The 22,758-nt window shown below is 39.1% G+C and overlaps 4 protein-coding genes across 8 annotated transcripts in view; 1 reads left to right on the top strand and 3 right to left on the bottom strand.

The window, feature by feature from the left end:
* Positions 1–858, bottom strand: part of LOC114140593 (cysteinyl leukotriene receptor 2-like) — a 13,118-nt gene extending 12,260 nt beyond the window's left edge. The window contains exon 1 of the mRNA XM_028010679.1: positions 633–858. Coding sequence (XP_027866480.1) covers positions 633–708 — 76 coding nt within the window. The 5' untranslated portion in view covers positions 709–858. The remainder of the gene's footprint in view (positions 1–632) is intronic.
* Positions 859–5,046: 4,188 nt separating this feature from the next.
* Positions 5,047–12,102, bottom strand: LOC114140605 (high affinity immunoglobulin gamma Fc receptor I-like). 3 transcript variants are annotated; one of them, XM_028010699.1, is made up of 9 exons: positions 11,985–12,102; positions 10,667–10,702; positions 9,850–10,125; positions 9,525–9,770; positions 9,303–9,443; positions 7,396–7,467; positions 6,974–7,021; positions 6,196–6,279; positions 5,047–5,746 (listed from the first exon to the last, which is right to left on the bottom strand). In XM_028010699.1, the coding sequence occupies exons 1-9, from the start codon at positions 12,007–12,009 to the stop codon at positions 5,655–5,657; spliced, it is 1,020 nt and encodes a 339-aa protein (XP_027866500.1). In that variant the 5' UTR covers positions 12,010–12,102; the 3' UTR covers positions 5,047–5,654. The 3 variants fall into 3 exon arrangements, with proteins under 3 accessions (XP_027866500.1, XP_027866501.1, XP_027866502.1); XM_028010700.1 differs by lacking the exon at positions 11,985–12,102 and adding an exon at positions 11,487–11,502; XM_028010701.1 differs by lacking the exons at positions 5,047–5,746; positions 6,196–6,279; positions 6,974–7,021 and having other exon boundaries at positions 7,350–7,467; positions 9,518–9,770; positions 11,985–12,098.
* Positions 12,103–12,850: 748 nt separating this feature from the next.
* Positions 12,851–16,379, top strand: LOC114140634 (butyrophilin subfamily 2 member A1-like). 2 transcript variants are annotated; one of them, XM_028010751.1, is made up of 3 exons: positions 12,851–12,992; positions 15,530–15,871; positions 15,947–16,379. In XM_028010751.1, the coding sequence occupies exons 1-3, from the start codon at positions 12,941–12,943 to the stop codon at positions 16,186–16,188; spliced, it is 636 nt and encodes a 211-aa protein (XP_027866552.1). In that variant the 5' UTR covers positions 12,851–12,940; the 3' UTR covers positions 16,189–16,379. The 2 variants fall into 2 exon arrangements, with proteins under 2 accessions (XP_027866552.1, XP_027866551.1); XM_028010750.1 differs by having other exon boundaries at positions 15,935–16,376.
* A 2,838-nt stretch (positions 16,380–19,217) lies between these two features.
* On the bottom strand, positions 19,218–21,734 carry LOC114140636 (putative butyrophilin subfamily 2 member A3). Of its 2 annotated transcripts, none has more exons than XM_028010754.1 (3): positions 21,051–21,734; positions 19,729–20,064; positions 19,218–19,555 (listed from the first exon to the last, which is right to left on the bottom strand). In XM_028010754.1, exons 1-3 carry the CDS (start codon positions 21,109–21,111, stop codon positions 19,518–19,520), a joined length of 435 nt encoding a protein of 144 aa, XP_027866555.1. In that variant the 5' UTR covers positions 21,112–21,734; the 3' UTR covers positions 19,218–19,517. The 2 variants fall into 2 exon arrangements, with proteins under 2 accessions (XP_027866555.1, XP_027866554.1); XM_028010753.1 differs by having other exon boundaries at positions 19,218–19,510; positions 21,051–21,727.
* Between the last annotated feature and the right edge of the window lie 1,024 nt (positions 21,735–22,758).

Below are 22,758 nucleotides of genomic sequence, written 5' to 3'. Positions count from 1 at the left end.
CCACCCCCCGCCCCCCAATACCCAGGGTACAGTCATATATTATATGTATATTACAATGTCAATTCAAAAACATTCAGTAGTTGAGAGAAAGGTAATTGTCCGGGAAAATCAGACTTCATCCAGATACGTTACTCCAAGCCATAGTTCTTTTCTTTTATTTCCCATTCCATGTCCCTGTTGTTGAGCATGACTTCATAAGTTTAATAAAACATTTTAATTTCTAAGCCATTTTATGTTTAACTTAAGCATTTTATTTGTTAAATATGTTTTATCAAAATATGTTTTGATGTGTTTTATATTAATTGCTGCTGTTATTAGCTCCCATATGTTTGCACTTTGACCTTTAACCTAAACATGCTTTAAAATAAAGTTACTTTCAACTTAACATGATTTCTTTTGAGCTTTAATATTGAATGGAAACATTTTAATTCTGTTGTAAAGTTTATTATTATGTTGTTTCTTTCTGAAAGTTTGAATAAATGCACAAAATAATAATAATAATAATAATAATAATAATAATAATCCTCCACAGTGAATCTCTAAATTGAATCTGCAGATAAATATTTGCTCTAGGATCTGAACATAGATAATAATCCTAGAAGTGCAGACTGTTTCTATCTAGATTTTCTCACCCTCCAGCCACGCAGCGGGTTCCGCCTGCAGCTCCTTCATCCAGGTACCGGTCCGGTTCCGGTCCGGTCCGGCCATCAGTCCCGGTCCGGTCCGATCAGCAGCAGCGCTCGCAGCCCTCTGGGTGTCGGTTCGGATCCCGAAGTGAAGTGGTTCCGTGGAAGGGGCGTGTTCTGGTCGGGCGTGGAGCCGCGGAGCTCCGATTCCTGGGAACTCCGGGTTTCTGTCCGGTTCTTCCTGATCCAGTTCGGTTCCTCAGAGCGGCGAGGGGTGTGCACTGGTGACGTCATAGATAACCTCAGGTTGGCGCTGGAGGCCACAATAAAAATATCAATAATAATAATAATAATAATAATAATAATAATAAATAATAATACTAAACAATAATAATAATAAACAATAAACATAATAATAATTAATAATAATAATAATAATAATAATAATAATAATAATAACAACAACAGCAGCAGGTCTCCAGCAGCCTGAGGGGAAAGAACCGGTTCACAAGAACCGGACTGGGCGGAACGACGTTCATTAAGTGATTCATTCCTTCAGTTGTTCAACATGGAAACAAATAAAGTTACATAACAGTTCATATTTAAAAATGTACCCAGAAACCATGAAGAGTAAACAACTAGACTGGAAACCAGCAAGACTCAGCAGGGACTGGGAGATTCCCAGTTCACCCAGTTCACCAAATCAAACTGTTATTTTAATCTCAATAAATGGATCAAATAACTCAGAAGCTGCTGTTTATGATCCTCTGGTTGGTTTTGGTTGATATGAAACATTAATGAGACAAAAACAACAAAACAAAACAGAGAATCTGTAAAAGAGATGAATTATGTTTTCACTGCAGAACTTCAGTAAATTAATATAATTTAACTAATAAAAATGTATCATCAAACATCCAATTAAAGGATCAAAATTAATACAGTACAAATTCAAAAACAAAAATAAAAATAAAACAAAGTAATAATGAATAAATGATGCAGAATCAAAATTAAGAGATTTTAAAAAATAAAATAAAAAATAAAAATAGAAATAATGAAAAATATGAATAAATAGAAATAAAACATAAATACATTATTAACTGAATATTACAAAATGAAATGAAACAAAATGGAGGTAAAAAAATTAACTGAAAAAACTGAAATAAAATATAAATAATAAACAAAAAATATTAAAATAAGCATAAAAATGACCAAAATTTTAAAAATCTGTGTAATTTATAATATAAAACACATTAATACAAAATAATTGTAAATAATTTTGAAAATCTTTAGGAATTAAATAATAATAAAATAAAATAAAATATGAAATCAATAAAACATTTCAGTCCAAACAGACAGTTCAGAATTTAGTTTGGAAACATGAAAACTTTCATAAATGTGTCATAAATCAAACATCAGTGACGCTGCAGGTGAGTCAGACACCTGAGGAATGGACCAATCAGAGCGCACACAGCCAGTCACGTGACCAGCAGCCGCGCTTTGGGAAAATAAAAACCATGGATCCATAATAAACACAGAAACTGAGCCAATCAGAGCGCAGGCAACAGGAAGACAAAATGACGTCATCAATGCAACATGGAGAGGACATGGCGCCACCTGGTGGCGACTGAGGAAAGTAGGAACGGCAACTTCCGGTTTAGTTAAAGGGAATAATTCATCTATTGATCATGAACATATAAAATATATAAAATATATAAATATTTAAATATAGCACCGCAGATGATTTCAGAACATTAAATATTTCTCTAAGGGAGACATTTGTGCAGAAGTCATTGGTCGCTTTTTAGATTTAAATGATAAAAAAAATGAAAGAGGCGATTTTTAGAAATTCAGTAAAAACAGTAAAAACACAGAAATGCATTTTTATTTTCCTTTTTTATCTTTACATGTTTAAGTTTTGTCTTTCTGTGCAGCAGCAGAAGAATTACAGCAAATTCTCACAAATATAAAAATAAAATAAAAGTCTAAACATTAATAACAAAATTTAGTCAAAACTATCATGTAGTTACGAAAAAACTACTTCAGTCTAGAGAAATGTGCAACTGAGTTTAAGAAGAACCTGAACCGGTTCTGGTGAGTTACATCATCAGAACTCGTTGGTCTATTTGACTGATTGATTGATTTATTGGTTGTTTGATTGATTGGTACCAGAACCGGTCCGGGTCTGGAAGGCGGGACAAACCTCTCCAGGTCCCCTGGAGCCGACCTCATGGCCGAACCCTGGACTTGGATCAGAACCAGGACTGGAGCGGCTGAACGGAGCAGAACCGCAATAACTATGGCAAGCCGTTTTAACATAAATTCGGACAGAGTCCAGATATCTCAAATTGTTTTATGACTAAACGTTTTAGTAATTTAAAATATCTCTAATTATTAGTCTAAATGACGTCATATACATATACAATAAATTACTGAATTATCTACATTTAAATTATGACTAGTCAGAAAGTAAATTCAAAATATCTCAATTTTAGTTTTGAGTAAAACTAATTTTATTTATATAACACATTTTTAACAACAAGACAAAACAAAATGCTTTACAGGAAACGGAAACACAAATAAAACCAAAGTAAAGAGCAAAAGAAGAAAAAGCTAATAATGTTGATCTAAACTAGATAAATTAGATAAACTAGATTCTCTTATGTAGAAAATTATTTATAAGTTTCTTCTGGTCTAATTTCATCTCTGGGTTGGAAGAAAAGAGTCTAAATAGTAATTATTTTGGATTCAAAGGTTTTTCTAATCTCTGTTCTGGGTTGATAAATAAGTATAAGTTAGAATCCTCTGGACTAAATATGTAATAACTTTTACAAATTATGACTTTTAATTTGTAAAAGTAATAACAGTTTCTAAATAGTTGGATGAAAAGACAACATTGGGTAGAATATGGCACATATAGCAAGACAAAAACAAAGGCAAACTGGAAAAGTTATATGTTGGTGGAAAAATTAATCAACTTATTTACAAACTGTGTGCAGAATGTAAAACTGATGAGCAGTAAATATGTAAATATTAGGGTAGTTATCAGTATTGGACCAAAGGCTTTAAAATTGTGACACTTTTGATGGTTCAGATAAACTCAGGAAACTGTAACAGCAGCTGCTGGGGGCCAATTTAATTTTTTGTCATGGGGCCCCAGATTCCTGGCAGCGGCCCTGCTGGCCCCTGAACTCGGTGCCAGTCTGTGGAAACTGATGTTAACTGATATTTTTCAGCCCACAGTAGAAAAGTGTTGGCAACACATAAAACATAATTCTTCTTATTAACTAAGTCATGAATATTTACTAGATGTGAGACTGGAACCAACTTTTGTACGTTTATTTGTTAACACTATAAAACACTATGTGCTAAAGTTAAATGCTATTTATTTAAATTCATCTGCTAAATAAAACCCGTTTTAGAGCTAAGACGGTTCAGAAACATGATCCTGTCTCCTGCCACAGGACAGGAGACAGGACAGGAGACAGGAGACAGGACAGGAGACAGGAGACAGGAGACAGGACAGGAGACAGGAGACAGGAGACAGGAGACAGGACAGGAGACAGGAGACAGGACAGGAGACAGGAGACAGGACAGGAGACAGGAGACAGGAGACAGGACACGTTGTGCTGCAGGACGTCGACCTGCAGCTTCAGACTTTAATGTTCCTGAAGGAAACGGTTTTCCACAGACCGACTGCTGGACTCCCGTCGCCCAGCGGCAGCAACAACGCAGCTCCTGGTGCAACTGAACCAGGGAACCTCAGCAGGGCTGATGCTGAGGCGGCAGGATCTTCCCACATGGAGCCGACGGCACCAGAGGTCCAATACCTGCAGCCTGGGACCAATCAGGGTTCCTGTTACTGAGGCAACAATCTGTTATAGTTCAAATGATTGAACTATAGTGAGTTTGAAGACGTGGGGGAAGCTGGACGATACGCCATAAAAATGAAACCTGACACCAGATCCTGTTTTAATTTTTCTTTCTTTTCTAAAATAAGAAATTGCAAATGACAGAAAACATTTTCAAAAAGTATCTTTTGGTTCCATCATGGCCAGGCTGGAAGGGTTTGTCTCTACTTATCAGAATATAGACATAAAATTAAGTTTCAATAATTTTACCTCAATTAATTATTAAAATTATGAGAAAGAAAGTCATTTTATTGAACAGAAAGTTTGGATTTATTGTGTTGGAGTTCTCACAAAATGAATATTTCATCCTTCTAATATTACGACTGTATTCATTATGACTTAATTAATGCAATGATTATTTAATCATGTAAACAATCAGCCTCTAATTCTGTCATGAAGTCCAAACAGAGGCAGTAAAACAAGATGGCCGCCCTGGAGGTGCTGACATCACAAGAAGCATCAACAAAAAAAACATCCAGATTTTCCAAACATGAAATCTTCATGAAGCAAAACATCAATAAAAATCTTTTATTCATTTCTTTCCCTCTCTTTTTTACCCCAACAGGATTTATTGCCCCTCCCTGTTGCCCTGCTGCCCAGTGGAGGGGCAGGAATCCAGATGTTTTGTGTCTTTCCAGGGGTTCGTCTGGCTCCTCTTCGTCTCTCTTCAGTTTGCTGATTTTCTCTGCATCAATAAATAATCAAAGCCGATTTTTCTGATTCAACTAGAACTTCATAAAGTAGATGTGACACAAAGATCTTCCTAGATCAGCTTTAAACATTTATAATCAGCTCTAAACTTTTATAATCAGCTCTAAACTTTTATAATCAGCTCTAAACTTTTATAATCAGCTTTAAACTTTTATAATCAACGTTAAATTCCTGCAACAACCTGAAGAATAAACAAAGTCATGAAAAAAAATAAAAACTGAATTTTACTAAAATCTCTGGTTTGGTAACATAAATATTTTCTCTGTATAAATATTAACATTTTTTCAGGTTATAATGAATTTAAATGATGAGTCAGCAGGACAGAACCCAGATCAACAGAACCGGCTGGTTCTGGTCGGGCTCTGGGTTCGGACCGCAGCTGTCCAGAGGTCAGAGGTCAGAGGTCAGGTCAGCAGCTGGACGGGTCGGCCGGGTCCGGTTGGGTCACTCTCCACTTCAGCAGGGAGTAAACCACGTGTTGTTCTGGTACCGCCGCTGGTTCTGGAGGGAAACAGAACCCGGGTTAGGAACCGTTTCCATGGAGACGACGTCCCGTCTCCAGTCTGTCAGACTGGTTTATCGTTCAGAGGTTTAATGGGATCAACTGGGTTGACCAACATCTGACCAATCAGGAGCTGCTCTCACGTCTTCACCTGTTACCATGGCAACGCAGCTGCAAACATCTGCAGCGAGACGTAAAACTGTTTTCCATAACAATAATGAAATAAAATGTTAATTATTTCAGATCCAAACTTTAAAATGTTTTTCAGATTTTCCTTTAAAAAAAACTATAATTTTTTAGGCAAATTGGAACAAAATTGATTTGATTCTGAGCAAGAAAATCAGGATTTGTGTTTGTAAACATTTCACTGCGTTTCATAAATAATTAAAATCAGATTCTGATGCGGTAAGGACGAGAGGTCAAAGGTCACCCGGACCAGCAGCCTCACCTCTCCTGGTCCTGATGCTGACCGGCCCGTACGTCACGTCTCTCTCTCTCCTCACCGATGAGTAAACCGGTTCTGGACCGGGTTCTGCAGCAGAACAGAGTCCGTCACTGAAACGCTTCCAGACGCCGAGCGGAACATAGATCTGTGTTTCTAGAAGTGACAGGAACTGAAGAGCTGCTGGTTCTGGTGGAAACCATCAGAGGTTCTGGACGATCAGATTTTCAGAACCATCAGAGGTTCTGGACCATCAGGATGAAACTCAAAGTTCCTCTGCATGATGCTGCCACCGTTCACAAGATGAGAGAAAAACCACCGGATCTGAGGTCAAACCCAGAAACACTGAACCGGATCTGGATTAAACTGATCTAGATTCAATCTGATCCGGATTAAACTGATCTGGATTAACCTGATCTGGATCAACCTGGTCTGGATCAACCTGGTCTGGATTAACCTGGTCTGGATCAACCTGGTCTGGATTAAACTGATCTGGATTTAATCTGATCTGGATTTAACATGATCTGGATCAACCTGGTCTGGATTAACATGATCTGGATCAACCTGGTCTGGATCAACCTGGTCTGGATTAACCTGGTCTGGATCAACCTGGTCTGGATTAAACTGATCTGGATTTAATCTGATCTGGATTTAACATGATCTGGATCAACCTGGTCTGGATTAACATGATCTGGATCAACCTGGTCTGGATTAAACTGATCTGGATTTAATCTGATCTGGATTTAACATGATCTGGATCAACCTGGTCTGAATGTTCCAGTACCTGTTGTGTCTGGAGCTTCTGGTGTCGATGAATAATCAGCTGCTGAGTCTAAACAGTTTAGGAGAAAAAATACAGAGAATAAAACATGATGAATATTTTAAATAATCAAACTGTTTGATCAAATCTTCTGAGTGTTTGTGAACCTGAACTGTTTCTCCAAGTTATTTAATTAACAAACATTCACTGATTTAAAGAATTTAAATTTATTCATTTCTCCATCTAAATGTGAGATTTTATCAAGTTTTTATGTCACTGAATATAAATATTGTAAAATAAACAACAGTTACTGCTGCTAAATAAATGAAACATCATTTGGTTCTGGTTCTGATCAGATCCAGTCAGATCAGATGATCAATTAGTTATTGATTCTGTATTCTGGTGTCAGCTGGTTTCAGATCAGTGGTTCTGACCCAGGAACTGACCTGCAGCAGTGACTGACCCGGTTCTGTCTGGAGCTTCTGCTGTCGGTGAATAAACAGCTGCTGAGTTTCTGCCTGCAAACCAAACAGGTTGAGAGAAAATGAAATAAAACGTAAAACATGACGAAGGTTATCAGACGTTACAGCAGCTAGCTTAGCTTAGCTCAAGCTATTCTGACCGATTCAACTTAATAATCGATCAGGAGTTAATTATGAATATTCAGTGAAATTGTTTCCCACAGCTGGAAGAATCTGACTGTTAGCATATTAGCATGACTGCCTCATGCTAACAGCTCAACGCCCAGGCCGCAGAGATGATATTCATGACCTGCGTCAGCTGTTAGCTAGCTCTGATAATCCTAGCTAACATCCATGAAGCTCCATCTAAACTCCTCTGGATTTCAGTTAGTAGTTAAAATGTTATTGGAGTTTTTGAAAAGCTAATCAGCTGATCCCAGTTTTATAGGAACAATCCTCCTTGTTGCTATGGCAACACATTATAAACAACTACTCAAAGGTAAAAAGGGTGAGAACAGTGGTGGGAACACTTTGCTAATCTGCTAAAAGGTGAGCAAATTATTCATTTAGCATGTTAGCATTTTTGTTAATGCAGGAAACATTTAGCGCACTTAGCTTCACCTAAATTAATTCTTACGGATAAATTCTGAAACGCTAATTTCCTCTGGTTTGGTTCTTCAGGTGGTTGGACGTTTATATTCATGCTCTTATTTTGAAGTGGAGGAAGTCTGTTAACGCAGCAGTTTCATTTCCTCTCCTTACCTTTTTCACCTGCAGCAAAAGATGTTTATCCTGTTCCCAGAATGCATTGCGAAACAGTTTGAAATCTCCTGATGTTCTTCATCAATCAGAGCTGAAACCTGAACAGTTTCAGTTCAGGAAGAGCGGGGCGCCATGACACGTTTCATCCAGTAGAGGGCGACATGCTAAATGAAACGATGTTTATCAACGTGGTTGAAGTTAGCACTTTAGCCTTAGCCTGCTAGCAGAACTAATGTTTATGGTTAGAGCTTTGTGGTTAGCTTAGCTAACGTTTTAGTTAGCAGTTCCCACCACTGGGTAAAAGGAAAAATGCTGCACAGCAACTAAAAGCAGAAAGAATAAATTTCCCAAAATGTAAGAAGTGAAGCAATAAATGAAGATCAGAATAAAGTAACAGAGCTGCTCCATCTACAGCCTCAGCCTTAAACACAAACACATTTCTGTTTCAGCTCCAACCTCAGGTTGATTTTAGTCAGACATCCTCTGATTGAAACATCCTGTTTCTGAGCAGCTATCGCTACGTTAGCATTAGCATCCTGATGCAAACCTTCCTGTTTGCTGCTCTCCTCATGGATAAATGAAGAGCTGCAGCGTCTCTGGCTGCAGATTAGAGGAAGGAGAAATCAGCAACAGCTAGCAGCTAGCGGTGAAGCAGAAGGAAAATGTTGCAGTTTCTTTACCAATAAAACTCTGAAGATGTCGTGTGCTTTGTTTAGACCACTGAATAAAATCTAGAGCAGCTCATTGCCACTGAAAATCTAAAATCACTTCAGCTGATTCTGGTTCTTTTGCTGATTTAACAGTTTAAACATCAAAACCTCAATAAAATAATTTCTAACCAAACATGATGAGATCAGAAGCTTCAGGCGTTAAATCATGTTTGTGTCGCTGAGGTGAAAACCGAAAGTAGAGCCCAGAAGACAGGAAACAGAACAAACTCCACAGCTTCTCTCACACTTTGACCACAAACATAATATTGAGCCAAAAGCTGCTGATGAAGCCTGAAGCCCCCCCGACTCTGCCACTAAAAATAAAAGCCACATTACGTAAACCGGCAGTAAGACACAAAGCGGATAAACAGAGGAGGAGTTCAGGAAGCTGCTGGAGGAAGAAACCTGATGAAGAGTTACCTGCTGGCTTCCTGCAGAGGCGCCGAGTCAGCAGAACCAGGAACAGGAAGAAAAGCAGAAAACCGAGAGAGGAGAGAGAGAGGACCGTGGAGAGAGGAAGAGGAGAGGAGGAAGGTGGAGGAGGAGTGGAGGAGATTCTCTCTGAAATGAATCAAAGGTAATAATTTATTTCTTGTCTCCTGATGAAGGTTGAAGCAGACAGAGAAGCTGCTGACCTCTGACCTTTGACAGAGATCCTGCTGGATGGAGACTCTCCATGACCTTTGACATTACATTTATAGAGGCCTTCATCAGAGCTGGAAACATGGAGGAGGGTCATGTGACCTGATGGTCCATCACCAATGAAGGAGCCATCTTTATAGAAAGCAGCTGGGAGGTTGTGGGTTGGATTCTTTGCTCTGCAGCTCAGAGTGACGTCATCTCCCTCCATCACAGGGAGGACAGGACTCTGCAGGATCACTGATCCACCTCAACACAGAGACAAACTACAGCATTTCATCCATTTCCACACAGCTTCAGCAACACTAACTCCACAGTCTGATCTTACCAGAGACAGAGAGCTGGATGCTGCTGCTGCTGCTGGAGGATCCAGACATGGACTCACACCAGTACAGACCAGTGTCTAATGGGACGAGACCAGTTAAAGTACATGAAGAGTTCGCTGGTTGACCCCAGTCCTCACACTCAGCTCTGGTGTCTCTGCTTGTGTTTCTCCTCACAGTCCATCCATCAGATCCGTTTTCATCCTCACAGATCAGAGTCACTGATTCATATTCAAAGAACTGAGATCTGCTGGGAATCACAGTCAGAGGAACTGGGAGGACTGGAAATTCAGAAAAATACATTAAAACATTTATTTAACGTCACAAACCAGGAGTGTCATGTTTTAGCTTCCACTAACTGAGACGTCACTACACACAGCGCCCCCTGCTGGACATAAAGAACAGTTGATTAATTATTTACTTCAGAAAGTTGGTTTCAAATCGATCTGTTAACCAGATGTTTGTGTTTGTTTGTGGAATATTTTTGGTGGAGATTTAAATGAACATGAAAACAGATATTTTATGAATTATTTTACACTTTATTGAATTCCTCAAGCTGTTAAAGGCGTTGATGTCAGAACGAGCCAGAGTTTGGATTTATTTCATGTTTCAGATTGAAAACTCTTCGATCTGTTCTGGTCCAGAAAATAAAACATGTAAAACTTTAGATTTAACACAAACAAGATGTAAAAACGTTACATTATTATTGAACCATTCCTCCATGTCCAGCAGGGGGCAGTAAACAGGATAACAGTGTTTAACTGAAGAGCGATTTACTGACTGTGACATCTGAGATTCTAGATCTGTGGTGAATTTACTCACCTCGGCTTGATGCCCAGAGAAGTTCTGATGTCAGCACTGAAAGGATCAATAAAATTTATAAAAAGTCAAAAACAATAACAAGAAACATCTTAAAGAGAGAATAAAGAAAAGAACAGAGACGAAACGTTCAGCATTAGACATGAGTGAGACGTTCACTGTCCTGCAGGGTCAGTGTTACATCCTGCAGTCCAGCTTTGAGTCGGATCAGATAAATATTAGGGTGATGGTTCGGAGGCCCTCCAGAGTTTTACAGCAGAGTTTCATTCTAGAAGCTCAAATCGGATTTTTTCTGCTAATGAAATGTGACGCAGTCAGATTTGTGTGTGAAAAACTTTTCAGTCGTTTTTTACCGTCTGGATTCTTCTGCTGCAGAATTATTACAAAAATTAAAGTCTTATAAAAGCCTTCAGACTGCAGACGATACGGTTTGGTTCCACATGTGGAGGCAGAACTGATCCGATGTTTAGAGGTTCAAAAGATCGGAATCGGGCCGATCAGACCGCCGTGAAAAAAATCGGATTTTTGTCGCATTTTCCTTCAGTGAGAACGAAGAGAAAAAGTTGAATGTTTCAGTTACTGGTGGTAAATAATCTGAGTCTGATTTTAGTTTCTGTCTCTTAGAGTCACTGGAAGAGATGAATGTATATCTGGATGGGTCACACACACACACACACACACACACACACACACACACACACACACACACACATATTGAAGAACCGTGTAAGGAGAGCAGTTAACTGTGTTTTGCTCGGTGGGACCAAACAGAACCAGACAGAACCAACATGCAGAGACCAACCGGGAGGCTCTAACCACTTACTTCCTCATCAAGCAGCAGAAATACTAAATGTTAATCATATTTACTGAAAGTTCATAAACGCAGCTTGATACGAGTTTCTAGACCAGCGGTGGGCTGTTCTGGTCCTGGAGGTCCGGTGTCCTGCAGCTCTTAAACGTCTCCCTGGTCCAACACACCTGAATCCAACAGCTGAATCTCCTCCTGGTGCCGTCAGGTTCTGCTGATGACCTCATTGTGTGACTCAGGTGTGTTGAAGTAGAGACACATTTAAAGGTTGCAGGAAACTTTTAGGCCCTCCAGACCTGGAGTTGTTCAGCTGATCTAGAAGTTTAGAAAAAGTTCAAATCTTCACCAGCAGGCTGACTGGCTGCTTCTCTCTGGTTTCCAGACAAACAGAAAGAAATATGAAATGCTAAATAAAAATGAGTGAATTTCTCATCCTGTCATATTTTTCAGTTTGTCTGGTAAACAGCTGATTTAATGAAGGTCAACCTGCAGGTTAAATCGGATTAAACTCACAGATCAGCCATGATGCTCCTCTCATCGTTTCTCTCAGTTTCTGTGAAATCTAGATGAAGTTTGCATTTCCATCGAGGTGAACCCTCCCCTTCCTCTGTCCTGTGGTTACAAAACTTTAACAGGAAGCAGATCTGAGCCTCACTTCTTCAGCTCAGCCTGTCAGAAAAACCAGACAGTTAGCAACGTTAGCAACGTTAGCACTGCTAACCTCATCAACGGCTCAGCCATTCTCAGGACTTATTGATGATCCTCATTCATGTCACAAACTTCTGGAGTTTGAATCACATACATCAAAATACAGAATAAAGATTAAGATGAATGAAGGTAGAAACTGAAACTAAATGCGGATCTTTTATGATTATTAGACAGTAAATATTGGAGGGAAAGATGGAGGCAGGACGGTGTGTGTTCAGCTCCCCCTGCTGGTGCCAACAGGTTACTGCATCTCGTTTCTGGGTCCAGTATTATTGTTGTTAATGTCTTGCCATACCAGGTGTTGCGTTCATTTTGGTTGATTAGGTTCAGGATTTTCCTCCTTGTTTCCGTTCCGGTTCATCAGCTGAATTAACTTTTTTACATTTATTTCCTTTTGTGTGTTTTTATCCATCAGTAAATAAATCCATGAATCTTTTAATCAGAAGGTTAAAGATGATAAAAAGAATGAAACAGAAAATGATGAATAAAAGTCTCACTGTATCGGTTTCATCTTCAGTTTCTCGTTTAGTTCCAGTTTGTTTGATTTATAAAAAGTCCTGATTTATTCAACCTGACAGAAACTTTATGATCAATTTTTGAAGAACAGCAGAATAACTGGAGGTTGTTGCTCCTCTGTTTGTCCACCAGGGGGCGGAAGGCGCCATCTGGTATCTTGTTTACTCCGTTTCTTCAGTTTCAGTTTCTCTGGATGATCGTGCAGCTGATTCTCTGCAGTAACTAAATGTTTTTCTGCTGCAGAAATGATCGTGTTGCTTTTCGTCGCCTGTTTCCTGCAGGTTTCTGCTGCTGACGGTGAGTTTGTAGGTTTTATGTTCAGAAACATGAAGTTTGTAGGTTTTATGTTCAGAAACATGAAGTTTGTAGGTTTTATGTTCAGAAACATGAAGTTTGTAGGTTTTATGTTCAGAAACATGAAGTTTGTAGGTTTTATGTTCAGAAACATGAAGTTTGTAGGTTTTATGTTCAGAAACATGAAGTTTGTAGGTTTTATGTTCAGAAACATGAAGTTTGTAGGTTTTATGTTCAGAAACATGAAGTTTGTAGGTTTTATGTTCAGAAACATGAAGTTTGTAGGTTTTATGTTCAGAAACATGAAGTTTGTAGGTTTTATGTTCAGAAACATGAAGTTTGTAGGTTTTATGTTCAGAAACATGAAGTTTGCTTTATGTTGGTGAGAGTCTGGTTTGAATATCTGACGGATCTTCATGATAAACAGTCTGAACTTCTGAACAGATGTTAGCAGGACGTCTAATGTTTTATTTATTATTCATCTTTTAGTACAGAAACATAATCTTAGCTTCGTTTTAAAGTTTTACTTCAAATCTAAAAAATGATCAACCAAGCAGAGCAGAGCAGGCTGGAGCTGGTTGGTTCTGGAGCTGGTTGGTTCTGCTGCTTTAACCAGCAGGGGCTCAGTAAGTAAGTAAGTAGCTAGGTAGGGAGGGAGGAAGGGAGTCAGTCAGTCTCTCTCTCTGTCTCTCTCTCTGTCTGTCTCTCTGTCTCTCTGTCAGTCTGTCTGTCTGTCTGTCTCTCTCTCTCTGTCTCTCTCTCTGTCTCTCTCTCTGTCTCTCTCTCTGTCAGTCTGTCTGTCTGTCTGTCTGTCTGTCTGTCTGTCTGTCTGTCTGTCTGTCAGTCTGTCTGTCTGTCTGTCTGTCTGTCTCTCTCTCTGTCTGTCTGTCTGTCTCTCTCTCTCTGTCTCTCTGTCTGCCTGTCTGCCTGTCTGTCTGTCTGTCTGTCTGTCTCTCTCTCTGTCTGTCTGTCTGTCTCTCTCTCTCTGTCTCTCTGTCTGCCTGTCTGCCTGTCTGTCTGTCTCTCTGTCTGTCAGTCTGTCTGTCTGTCTGTCTGTCTCTCTCTCTGTCTGTCTGTCTGTCTCTCTCTCTGTCTCTCTGTCTGCCTGTCTGTCTGTCAGTCAGTCAGTCTCTCTCTCTGTCCGTCTGTCTGTGGACAGAAACCTGACGGATCAGGAAATAACTCGAGCAGAAACGTCCAACATTCGTTCCATCACCACGTCATTAACTCGTTGCTCTTATCTGGCCTCTTGTTTCAGTAACAAGTATTCTAACACGTTACTATTTATAATCCAATAATCAGATTAAAGTTATGAATCCATGTAGCAAAATGACTGTTATTCCAGGACTGAACACTAAACTTTATCTCAGCCAGATAAATCCTCTGCTGCACAAACAGGCCAGCAGATTCTTTTGTTTCATTGGTCAAAATGCATTAATGTAAGTTGCCTGGTAACTGAACAGGTTCTGCCTTTTTCTAAAAGTTTAAATAAAAAAAACAGCTCATAAAATAAGACTCAGCAGTTTTAAACTCAATCCAGCAGTTTGACCAGCAAAAATAAAATCTAAATAAGTTTTGTTCTTGAACAAACAGTTCAACAGTTTGATCTACAAAATAAATAAAGTCTAACAGACATTTAGCTCCTCACTGATAACTAATAACTACTAACTACTAACTACTAACTCCGTCTCTCTGCATTCAGTAACTTACCAACCATGAGCCATAAAAACACTAAATGTTTTTCTCTCCTGTCATTTTCAGCCACAAACATTAAACTAAAATATCCACTGATTGTGTTTCTGCCTCTGCAGCCTGATGCTCCTGCATGGATTCATGGATTCATGGATTCATGGATTCACAACAGACACTGCAGTGATGTACAGCATCAGAATATGAATTAACTAAAGATAAAATCATATGATTTTATCAAACAGAATGAGAATTTAAACAACTTAACAATATTCAGATGGAAACATTATTATACATCTCAACTCTATTTACTGTTTAAATTGTTTCTGATAGCAAAACTTTCACTCATTTATTTTTAAACCTCAAACTCTTTTCTTATTGTCTCCTAACCAATAACCTTATAGTGTGGAAATAATGACAAAATATTGAAACGTTGACAGAAATCAACCTGACATCAGTCTCACCTGTTCTATTATAATTAATATTATTTTATATCTTCACATCCTGAAACTCCACCTGGAGTTTTCTTATAATAAAATAGTTTAGTTTGTTTAAAAATTAAAACTGGTTAATACATATTTCAATAAACTAAATGAAGACCTGACAGAGCTTCTTCATCATTCTAGCACTGCATATAATATAATATAATATAATATAATATAATATAATATAATGTAATATAATATAATGTAATATAATATAATATAATGTAATATAATATAATATAATATAATATAATATAATATAATATAATATAATATAATATAATACAATATATCAGTGTCCCATATTGTCCCTCAGCAGTATGAGTCGCTGTAGTAACTAATGTTTGGTTCTGCGGTCCGGTCCAGTGACGGTGACACCAGGGGGAGACGCTGACCTGCAGTGCCAGACTCCCGGCGCCGCGGCGGCCACCGTGGTGGAGTGGACCAAAGACGACCTGCCGGCCAACGAATACGTCTTCTTCTACCGCAACGGCCGGCCGTACGACAAGTACCAGCACGAGTCCTTCAGAGGCCGAGTGGCGCTGAAGAACCGGTCCGGCGCCGGCAGCGGGGACGTCTCTCTGGTCCTGAAGAACGTCTCCGTGGAGGACAGGGGGACGTTCCGGTGTCGGGTTCTGATGAGCAGCTCTGGGTCCGAGGCCAAGGAACACCTTCAGGTCAGCAGGCTGAAGGTCGCGCTGCGTTCAGGTACGTTCAGGTCACAGTGGTTCCTCTTCAGCTGGCAGGAAACTGATCCGATCCGATCTGCAGGAAACGAAGCAGGAAACGACGCAGGAAACGACACAGGAAACGAAGCAGGAAACGAAACAGGAAACGAAGCAGGAAATGAAGCAGGAAACGAAGCTGGAAACGTCCAGAGCGTCGTCACAGACGGAGCAGCAGGTCCAAACGTTTTTGTCCTTGTTGGAGTTTTCATGCTTTGTGTTTCTGCTGTTGTTGTTGTTGGTTTTTATCTGTACAGGAGAAAAAAGAAAAGATCACATCAGACAACAGAAGTCGTATGAAACTGAGAACAAGAAAATCATCTTTAGTTCAAAAGGTTTTTCAGAAACGTTGCTGTTTAAAACTTTTGTTTTGCAGTTTTATCTGATTTGTGAATCTCCAGTTTCCTCTAGTTGAGATCAGAGTGTATTTATGTAAATGTTCAGTGTAAACAGTGTGTGTGTGTGTGTGTGTGTCTGTGTGTGTGTGTGTGTGTCTGCGTGTGTGTGTGTGTGTGTGTGTGTGTGTGTCTGTGTGTGTGTCTGTGTGTGTGTGTGTGTGTGTGTGTCTGTGTGTGTGTGTGTGTGTCTGTGTGTGTCTGTGTGTGTCTGCGTGTGTGTGTGTGTGTGTGTGTGTCTGTGTGTGTGTGTGTGTGTGTGTCTGTGTGTGTGTGTGTGTGTGTGTTCAGCTCATGTGGGTTTAAACAGGTTTGCTCTATTTTTACAGCTTGTAATGTAAATTAAGATTTCTACTTTTAAAATGTTCTGTAAACTAAAATCACTACATTAGAGTCATTTTACTTTAATTAAAACTACAATATGTGAAAATGTTTTTATATATTTTATTTACTAAAATCAAATTGAAGGTTTGTTTCGTTTTTCTCTTCATGTTTTTCTGTTTGCTTCACATTTTGACTCAGAATTGAATCAACAGATTAAATGAGTTCATGATTCATTTAGTTTCTCTGAGCGTTGAGCTCAGCCGTTATGAACCGGCACCAGAACCGCCTGACTGGGTCACATCCCGTCCTCTGATCACGGACAGATTTATGTCTCAGATATAAACAGTGGAGCTGAAACTCGTTGAGCTCAGATTAACGTTTCATTTTAGTTTCACTTTTAAAGAAAGTAAAACCTAAAATCAGTCTGGATCATTTCAGCTGAACAGAAATTTATTACATTCGTGTGTTTAGAAACAGATGGTTTTATTAATGAAGACATTAATTAGTTAATAACATTCATATGAGTTTCTGTGATTTTGATTTGTTTAATTCATAAATGTTTGGGTTCATTAAAAATCATCCAGGTGTCAGAAGCTCCAACAAACATCAACTGGTTTTATTTTCTCTGAAATAAAATATTAAATTGTGGAAAAAACTTTAAATGTTTCTTTAGATGATTTATGACAGAATATTAATAACCTTTAATGGAAATGATTGGAAATTCACACAAACTGACAGACAAGAGGAGGATTCATTATGAAGATAAAAATATGGAAACAAAAAGGGAGAATAACAGGCTGCAGTAAATTTATGGCATAATAAATAAATGACTGTTAAAAACAGCTTTAAAGAAACGTGGAAGTTTGTAGAAAATTAAAAATGTAAAAGTTGGACATTAATATTAAATATGATGAAAACAAGAAGAAACAATCACTGACCTCCTGCTGACCGGGTCACTTCATCACTGCTTCCTCTGGTCATCATTCAGACGTTTGGGCAACACCAGCTGGTCGATTATTAATTATTGATCCAATATTTCATCAATAAGAGGAACTTTGCTGCTCTGGGAGGCAGAACTGAGCTGCAGATGTTTTATTGAACCATTTTGATCCGTTTAGATGTTTCTGGATGTTTTTATGTTTTCATATTTCATGTTTTCATGTTTTTATGCTTCATGTTTTCATGTTTCTATGTTTTCATATTTCATGTTTCCATAATCCTGCAGAAATCGACACCAAACATCGACTCCTGAAAACTGCTGATGGAATCATAATTTATTTGATGTAAAACTAAATCATTTTGTGTTTCAGATGAGATGAAAACATGAAGCAGTTTCTGATCCAGTTGGTAAAAATGACCAACAGGAAGTGATTTAACCACTTCCTGTGACTTATAACATTAAAAGATAAAACAGGAATAAAAACATTTGTTAGAGCTTCAGTTTCATTAACACAAATAAACACATGAAAAATGATTTAATGCTTTATTTGGTCTGCAGAATCATTATATTCCACATTGGAGATTGGTCAGGATGGTCAAGAGTCGACCAAGAATCACCAAAAAGCAGGTCTGCAAGGATTTGGAAGCTGATGGAACACAGGTGTCAGTCTCCACAGTCAAGCGTGTTTTACATCGCCATGGACTGAGAGGCTGCCGTGCAAGAAAGAAGCCCTTGCTACAGAAAAGGCACCTTAAGACTCGGCTGAAGTTTGCTGCTGATCACATGGACAAAGATAAAACCTTCTGGAGGAAAGTTCTGTGGTCAGACGAAACAAAAATTGAGCTGTTTGGCCACAACACCCAGCAATATGTTTGGAGGAGAAAAGGTGAGGCCTTTAATCCCAGGAACACCATGCCTACTGTCAAGCATGGTGGTGGTAGTATTATGCTCTGGGGCTGTTTTGCTGCCAGTGGAACTGGTTCTTTGCAGAAAGTAAATGGGATAATGAAGAAGGAGGATTACCTCCAAATTCTGCAGGAAAACTTAAAACCATCAGCCCGAAGGTTGGGTCTTGGGCGCAGTTGGGTGTTCCAAAAGGACAATGACCCAAAACACACATCAAAAGTGGTAAAGGAATGGCTAAACCAGGCTAGAATTAAGGTTTTAGAATGACCTTCCCAAAGTCCTGACTTAAACCCCATTGAGAACATGTGGACAGTGCTAAAGAAACAGGTTCATGCAAGAAAACCATCACATTTAGCTGAACTGCACCAATTCTGTCAAGAAGAGTGGTCAAACATTCGACCTGAAGCTTGCCAGGAGCTTGTGGATGGCTACCAAAAGCGCCTAGTTGCCGTGAAAATGGCCAAGGGACATGCAACCAAATACTAATGTTGCTGTATGTATATTTTTGACCCAGCAGATTTGGTGACATTTTCAGCAGACCCATAATAAATTTATGAAAGAACCAAACTTTATGACTGTTTTTTGTGACAAACAGGTATGTGTTCCGATCACTCTATCACAGAAAAATAAGAGTTGTAGAACTTATTGGAAACTCAAGACAGCCATGACATTATGTTTTTTACAAGTGTATGTAAACTTTTGACCACAACTGTAAGTTGGTAAATCATGTGAGTTATTTACCTAAAGCTAAACGTGTCACTAAGTTGCGCTTGTGATCAGGAATGTGTTTAATAAAAATCATCACTGCAGCTTTTCTACATTCAGGCTGAGAAGAATCAAATCACCTGCTGCTCATCTTTAGGTTGTTGCTCTGATCCCAACCTGAACTTTGACAAAACTGCAGATCTCCTGAGAAAACAACCAATAATAATAATCAAGATGAGAAGAAGCAGCACAGATCCAACAACGAGAACAAATGGAAGTGAATCGTTTTCATGGCTCAGTTCTCCAGTTCTCCCAGTCTGGTCTTCATCCTGGTGTTGCTCCTCATCACTTCCTGCAGATCAGAAACCAGACAGACGTTGATCACCTGATCCTTCGGCTCCCGAAGGAAGAGAGACAGACAGACAGACAGACCAGAGGACACACAGTTACTGTTTTAACCATAAAACTGTGAGTAACATCAGCATCTGGAAGGATTTAGAATCTGAATCTGAATCTGAATCTAGGCGGTCTTCACCGTCTGACCTGATGGATCCACAGCTGGAAACTCACCTGAGACCGTCAGGTTGACAAACGAGTGACGGTTTCCATCATGACCTCCTGACCTCTGGGTGATGATCACACAGTGATACGTCCCTTCATCCCTCTTGCTGACGTTGTGCAGAACCACAGAGAAGTCTCCGTCCTTCAGGGAGCTCCTCAGGTCCACTCGTCCTCTCAAGGACTCGTGTTGGTACGACTCGTATGAGCGACCGTTACGGTAGAAAAACACGTGATCCGAGTCCAGACCGACTTTGGTCCAGGTGAAGAGCAGAACGTCTTCATCCGACGGTCCGAGACACTCCAGAGAGACGTTCTGTCCCAGCTTCACTTTCACCTGCTGCTGACCTGGAAGAGCCAGAAAACAGAACCAGGTCTGATTGGACGCGACCTGAGCAGCTGCTGATCCAAAACCTGAGATAACTGATAACTGGAAACCCAGAGCAGAACCACAAGTTTCATTTCAGAGAAATAAAAACTCTTTTTATGGGACAGATGAACCGCCGGTCTGCAGAATGCTTCTAATGTTGCAGGATTATCTATTATTATTATTATTAATAATTTTTGTTTGAGTGTTTATACCACCATAGATGCATAAGTGAATAATTTATAACAAATGCACCAACAGATTTAAAGAAAGAACATTTAGTAAGAGGATAAAACTCAAAACATCAAAAGGAAAAAAAAACATAATTATGTTTTGAAAACAAGGAAGTGATTCTACAAACATGATGAAAAATTAATTCCTGTTGGGTTTAATCAGTTCTGCTGATGTGTGTGTGTGTGTGTATTATATATACACACACACACATTAACTGTAAGTTTATATCTTTAACTTTACCGTTTCTTCATCATATTAGAAAAAAACTGAGTATTTCACAAATGTTGCGCATCAGCTGTGATGAAATGATGTCATGATCTGAGATTATTGCAAAACTAATATGACACATAAACAACAAACATGTTGGGGAAATTCACATGCAGTCAGAGGAGGTGAGAGGAAACAGCAGCAGGAAGTTCTGAACGGGGCGGGTCCAGAACCGCAGAGACAAAACAAGTTCAAATATTTAGCTGCAAATTAAAAACAGTCTCAATGAGCAGGTTTGAACATGAACGTTCTTCTAAAGGCTCTTTGACCTGCTTTCATTTCCTCTTGCACAGTAAATCCACAAAGAATCGATCAGGAAATTAAAACTACAGGTTCAACTTTTTATTCGAATAAGATGCATATTAAACTGTTTACATTTTGCACGATGCAACATCGGTCTATTTATGCATGTTCACATTATTAACAGTCATTAAAACGGGCCGATCCTCCCCGACACGCAGCTTACCGAGAGTTTCTGAATAAACTGCAGACAGGAGGAAGGAGAGGAAAACCCAGAGAGGACACATTTTCAGGAAACTTCCAGAACCTGCAGACAGATCGGGTTGTTTTGGTTCGGTTTGTTGTTCTGATCTAAGGAAGGGCGGAGAGGCGGGACCTGACCAAGATGGCGCCGTGTGCAAAGCCTCCAGCTCCAGAGTTCATTCAGTCATTTCAAAATGGATTTAAACCATCAGATGATCACATTAGATCATTTCAACCGTGATGAGATTATCGATCCGATCAATAACAACAGGAGAGATTTGGACCGGAAACACTTAGAGACCATAGAGCTGAAATATTTCTAACAAGAAGTGAAGATTAAACCCACAGAATTTAAAAAAAGGAAAAACAGAACTAACCAAAGTTAACCAGAACCAGAACCGAACAGAACCAGAACAGAACCAGAACACAAACCAGAACCAGAACCGAACAGAACCAGAACAGACCACCACGTGTTGACTCCCTCTGCCCATGTCTGCAGCATTTATCTTATCTTATCTTATCTTCCTCATGTTTCCGGACTTTCAGCTCCTAATTCTTCTGCCTTCGCATCTGCAGCCGAGCAGCGGGAGGAGAATCCAGGAAGCAGCTGCAGCCCGAGGAGAGGCGACCTGCTGCGGCCACCCAGTTCTCGGTCCCTCCTCCCCACCGGCCCGCATCCGGTACCGGTCACACGAGGCATGACGTACCTGGGCCATGACGGCAACATGAGGGATAGTTATGGAAGTAGCGATGACATCCATGTGACAATCATTTCTCATAAGTGGAAAAGTGGTGATATGTATATTTACCGTTTGAAAGGACAGTTAAAAAAAAACAAACAAAAAAAAAAAACATCAAAAGAAAACCAAAACAATAACATGGCCAGTTTATGGACAATAACTATCAACTTCATTAAATATATATATTTTTGTTTCCCAAGATTGTACAAATTCAACATTCAAAATTGATCCCGAGGGAAATTAAATAAATCATTGTAGGCTAAATGATTTATACTATATCTATCTTCTTTGGTTTGTTTTTTTAGACCAAATAAATGAATAATTTTAATCTATTCATACTTGTGTTTTTCCCACCACCTATACCGTTTGAAAGGACAGTTAAAAAAAATAAATAAATAACCGTTATTTATTCAACAATGGTTGGAAATATTTAATTTACAATATCCTTTATTGTCCTTTAACGTGCTGTTGAAAAATGTAGCTAATGTAAGACTCGTATAAAACGGCACCAATTTTAGTTTAGTTAATTATTAATAATTATTTTAGTAATTAAATGTTTTCACTGACATTATTTGGCTGCTGTTGTATGTCTATAGCTTTAAAATGTCATTTTTAACCATTAGTGTGAATATTATTCAGCATTAAATGTAACTTAGCTGTTAGCCTCGAGCCGTTAGCATTGAGCCGATAGCCTCGAGCTGTTAGCAATAAGCTGTTAGCATTGAGCCGTTAGCATTGAGCCTTTAGCTTTTGGCTGTTGGTCAGATTGATTCTAGATGTTCAGCATTGTTCAGGTTGAAATATCATTTTTAATACTGATCAATATGTTAATGTGGAGTTTAAGATAGTCAATAAAATGATCAGCCTGCTGGTAAAGGAGCTTCTCTGCTCCTGGTGGCGTACGTGACAAACTGCAGCCTTCTGCTCCATCTCCATAGTAACGGACTCGTT

Source organism: Xiphophorus couchianus, chromosome 24 (assembly GCF_001444195.1).
Source record: "Xiphophorus couchianus chromosome 24, X_couchianus-1.0, whole genome shotgun sequence".
Taxonomy (NCBI): domain Eukaryota; kingdom Metazoa; phylum Chordata; class Actinopteri; order Cyprinodontiformes; family Poeciliidae; genus Xiphophorus; species Xiphophorus couchianus.
This window is presented reverse-complemented; position numbering and strand designations above follow the sequence as displayed.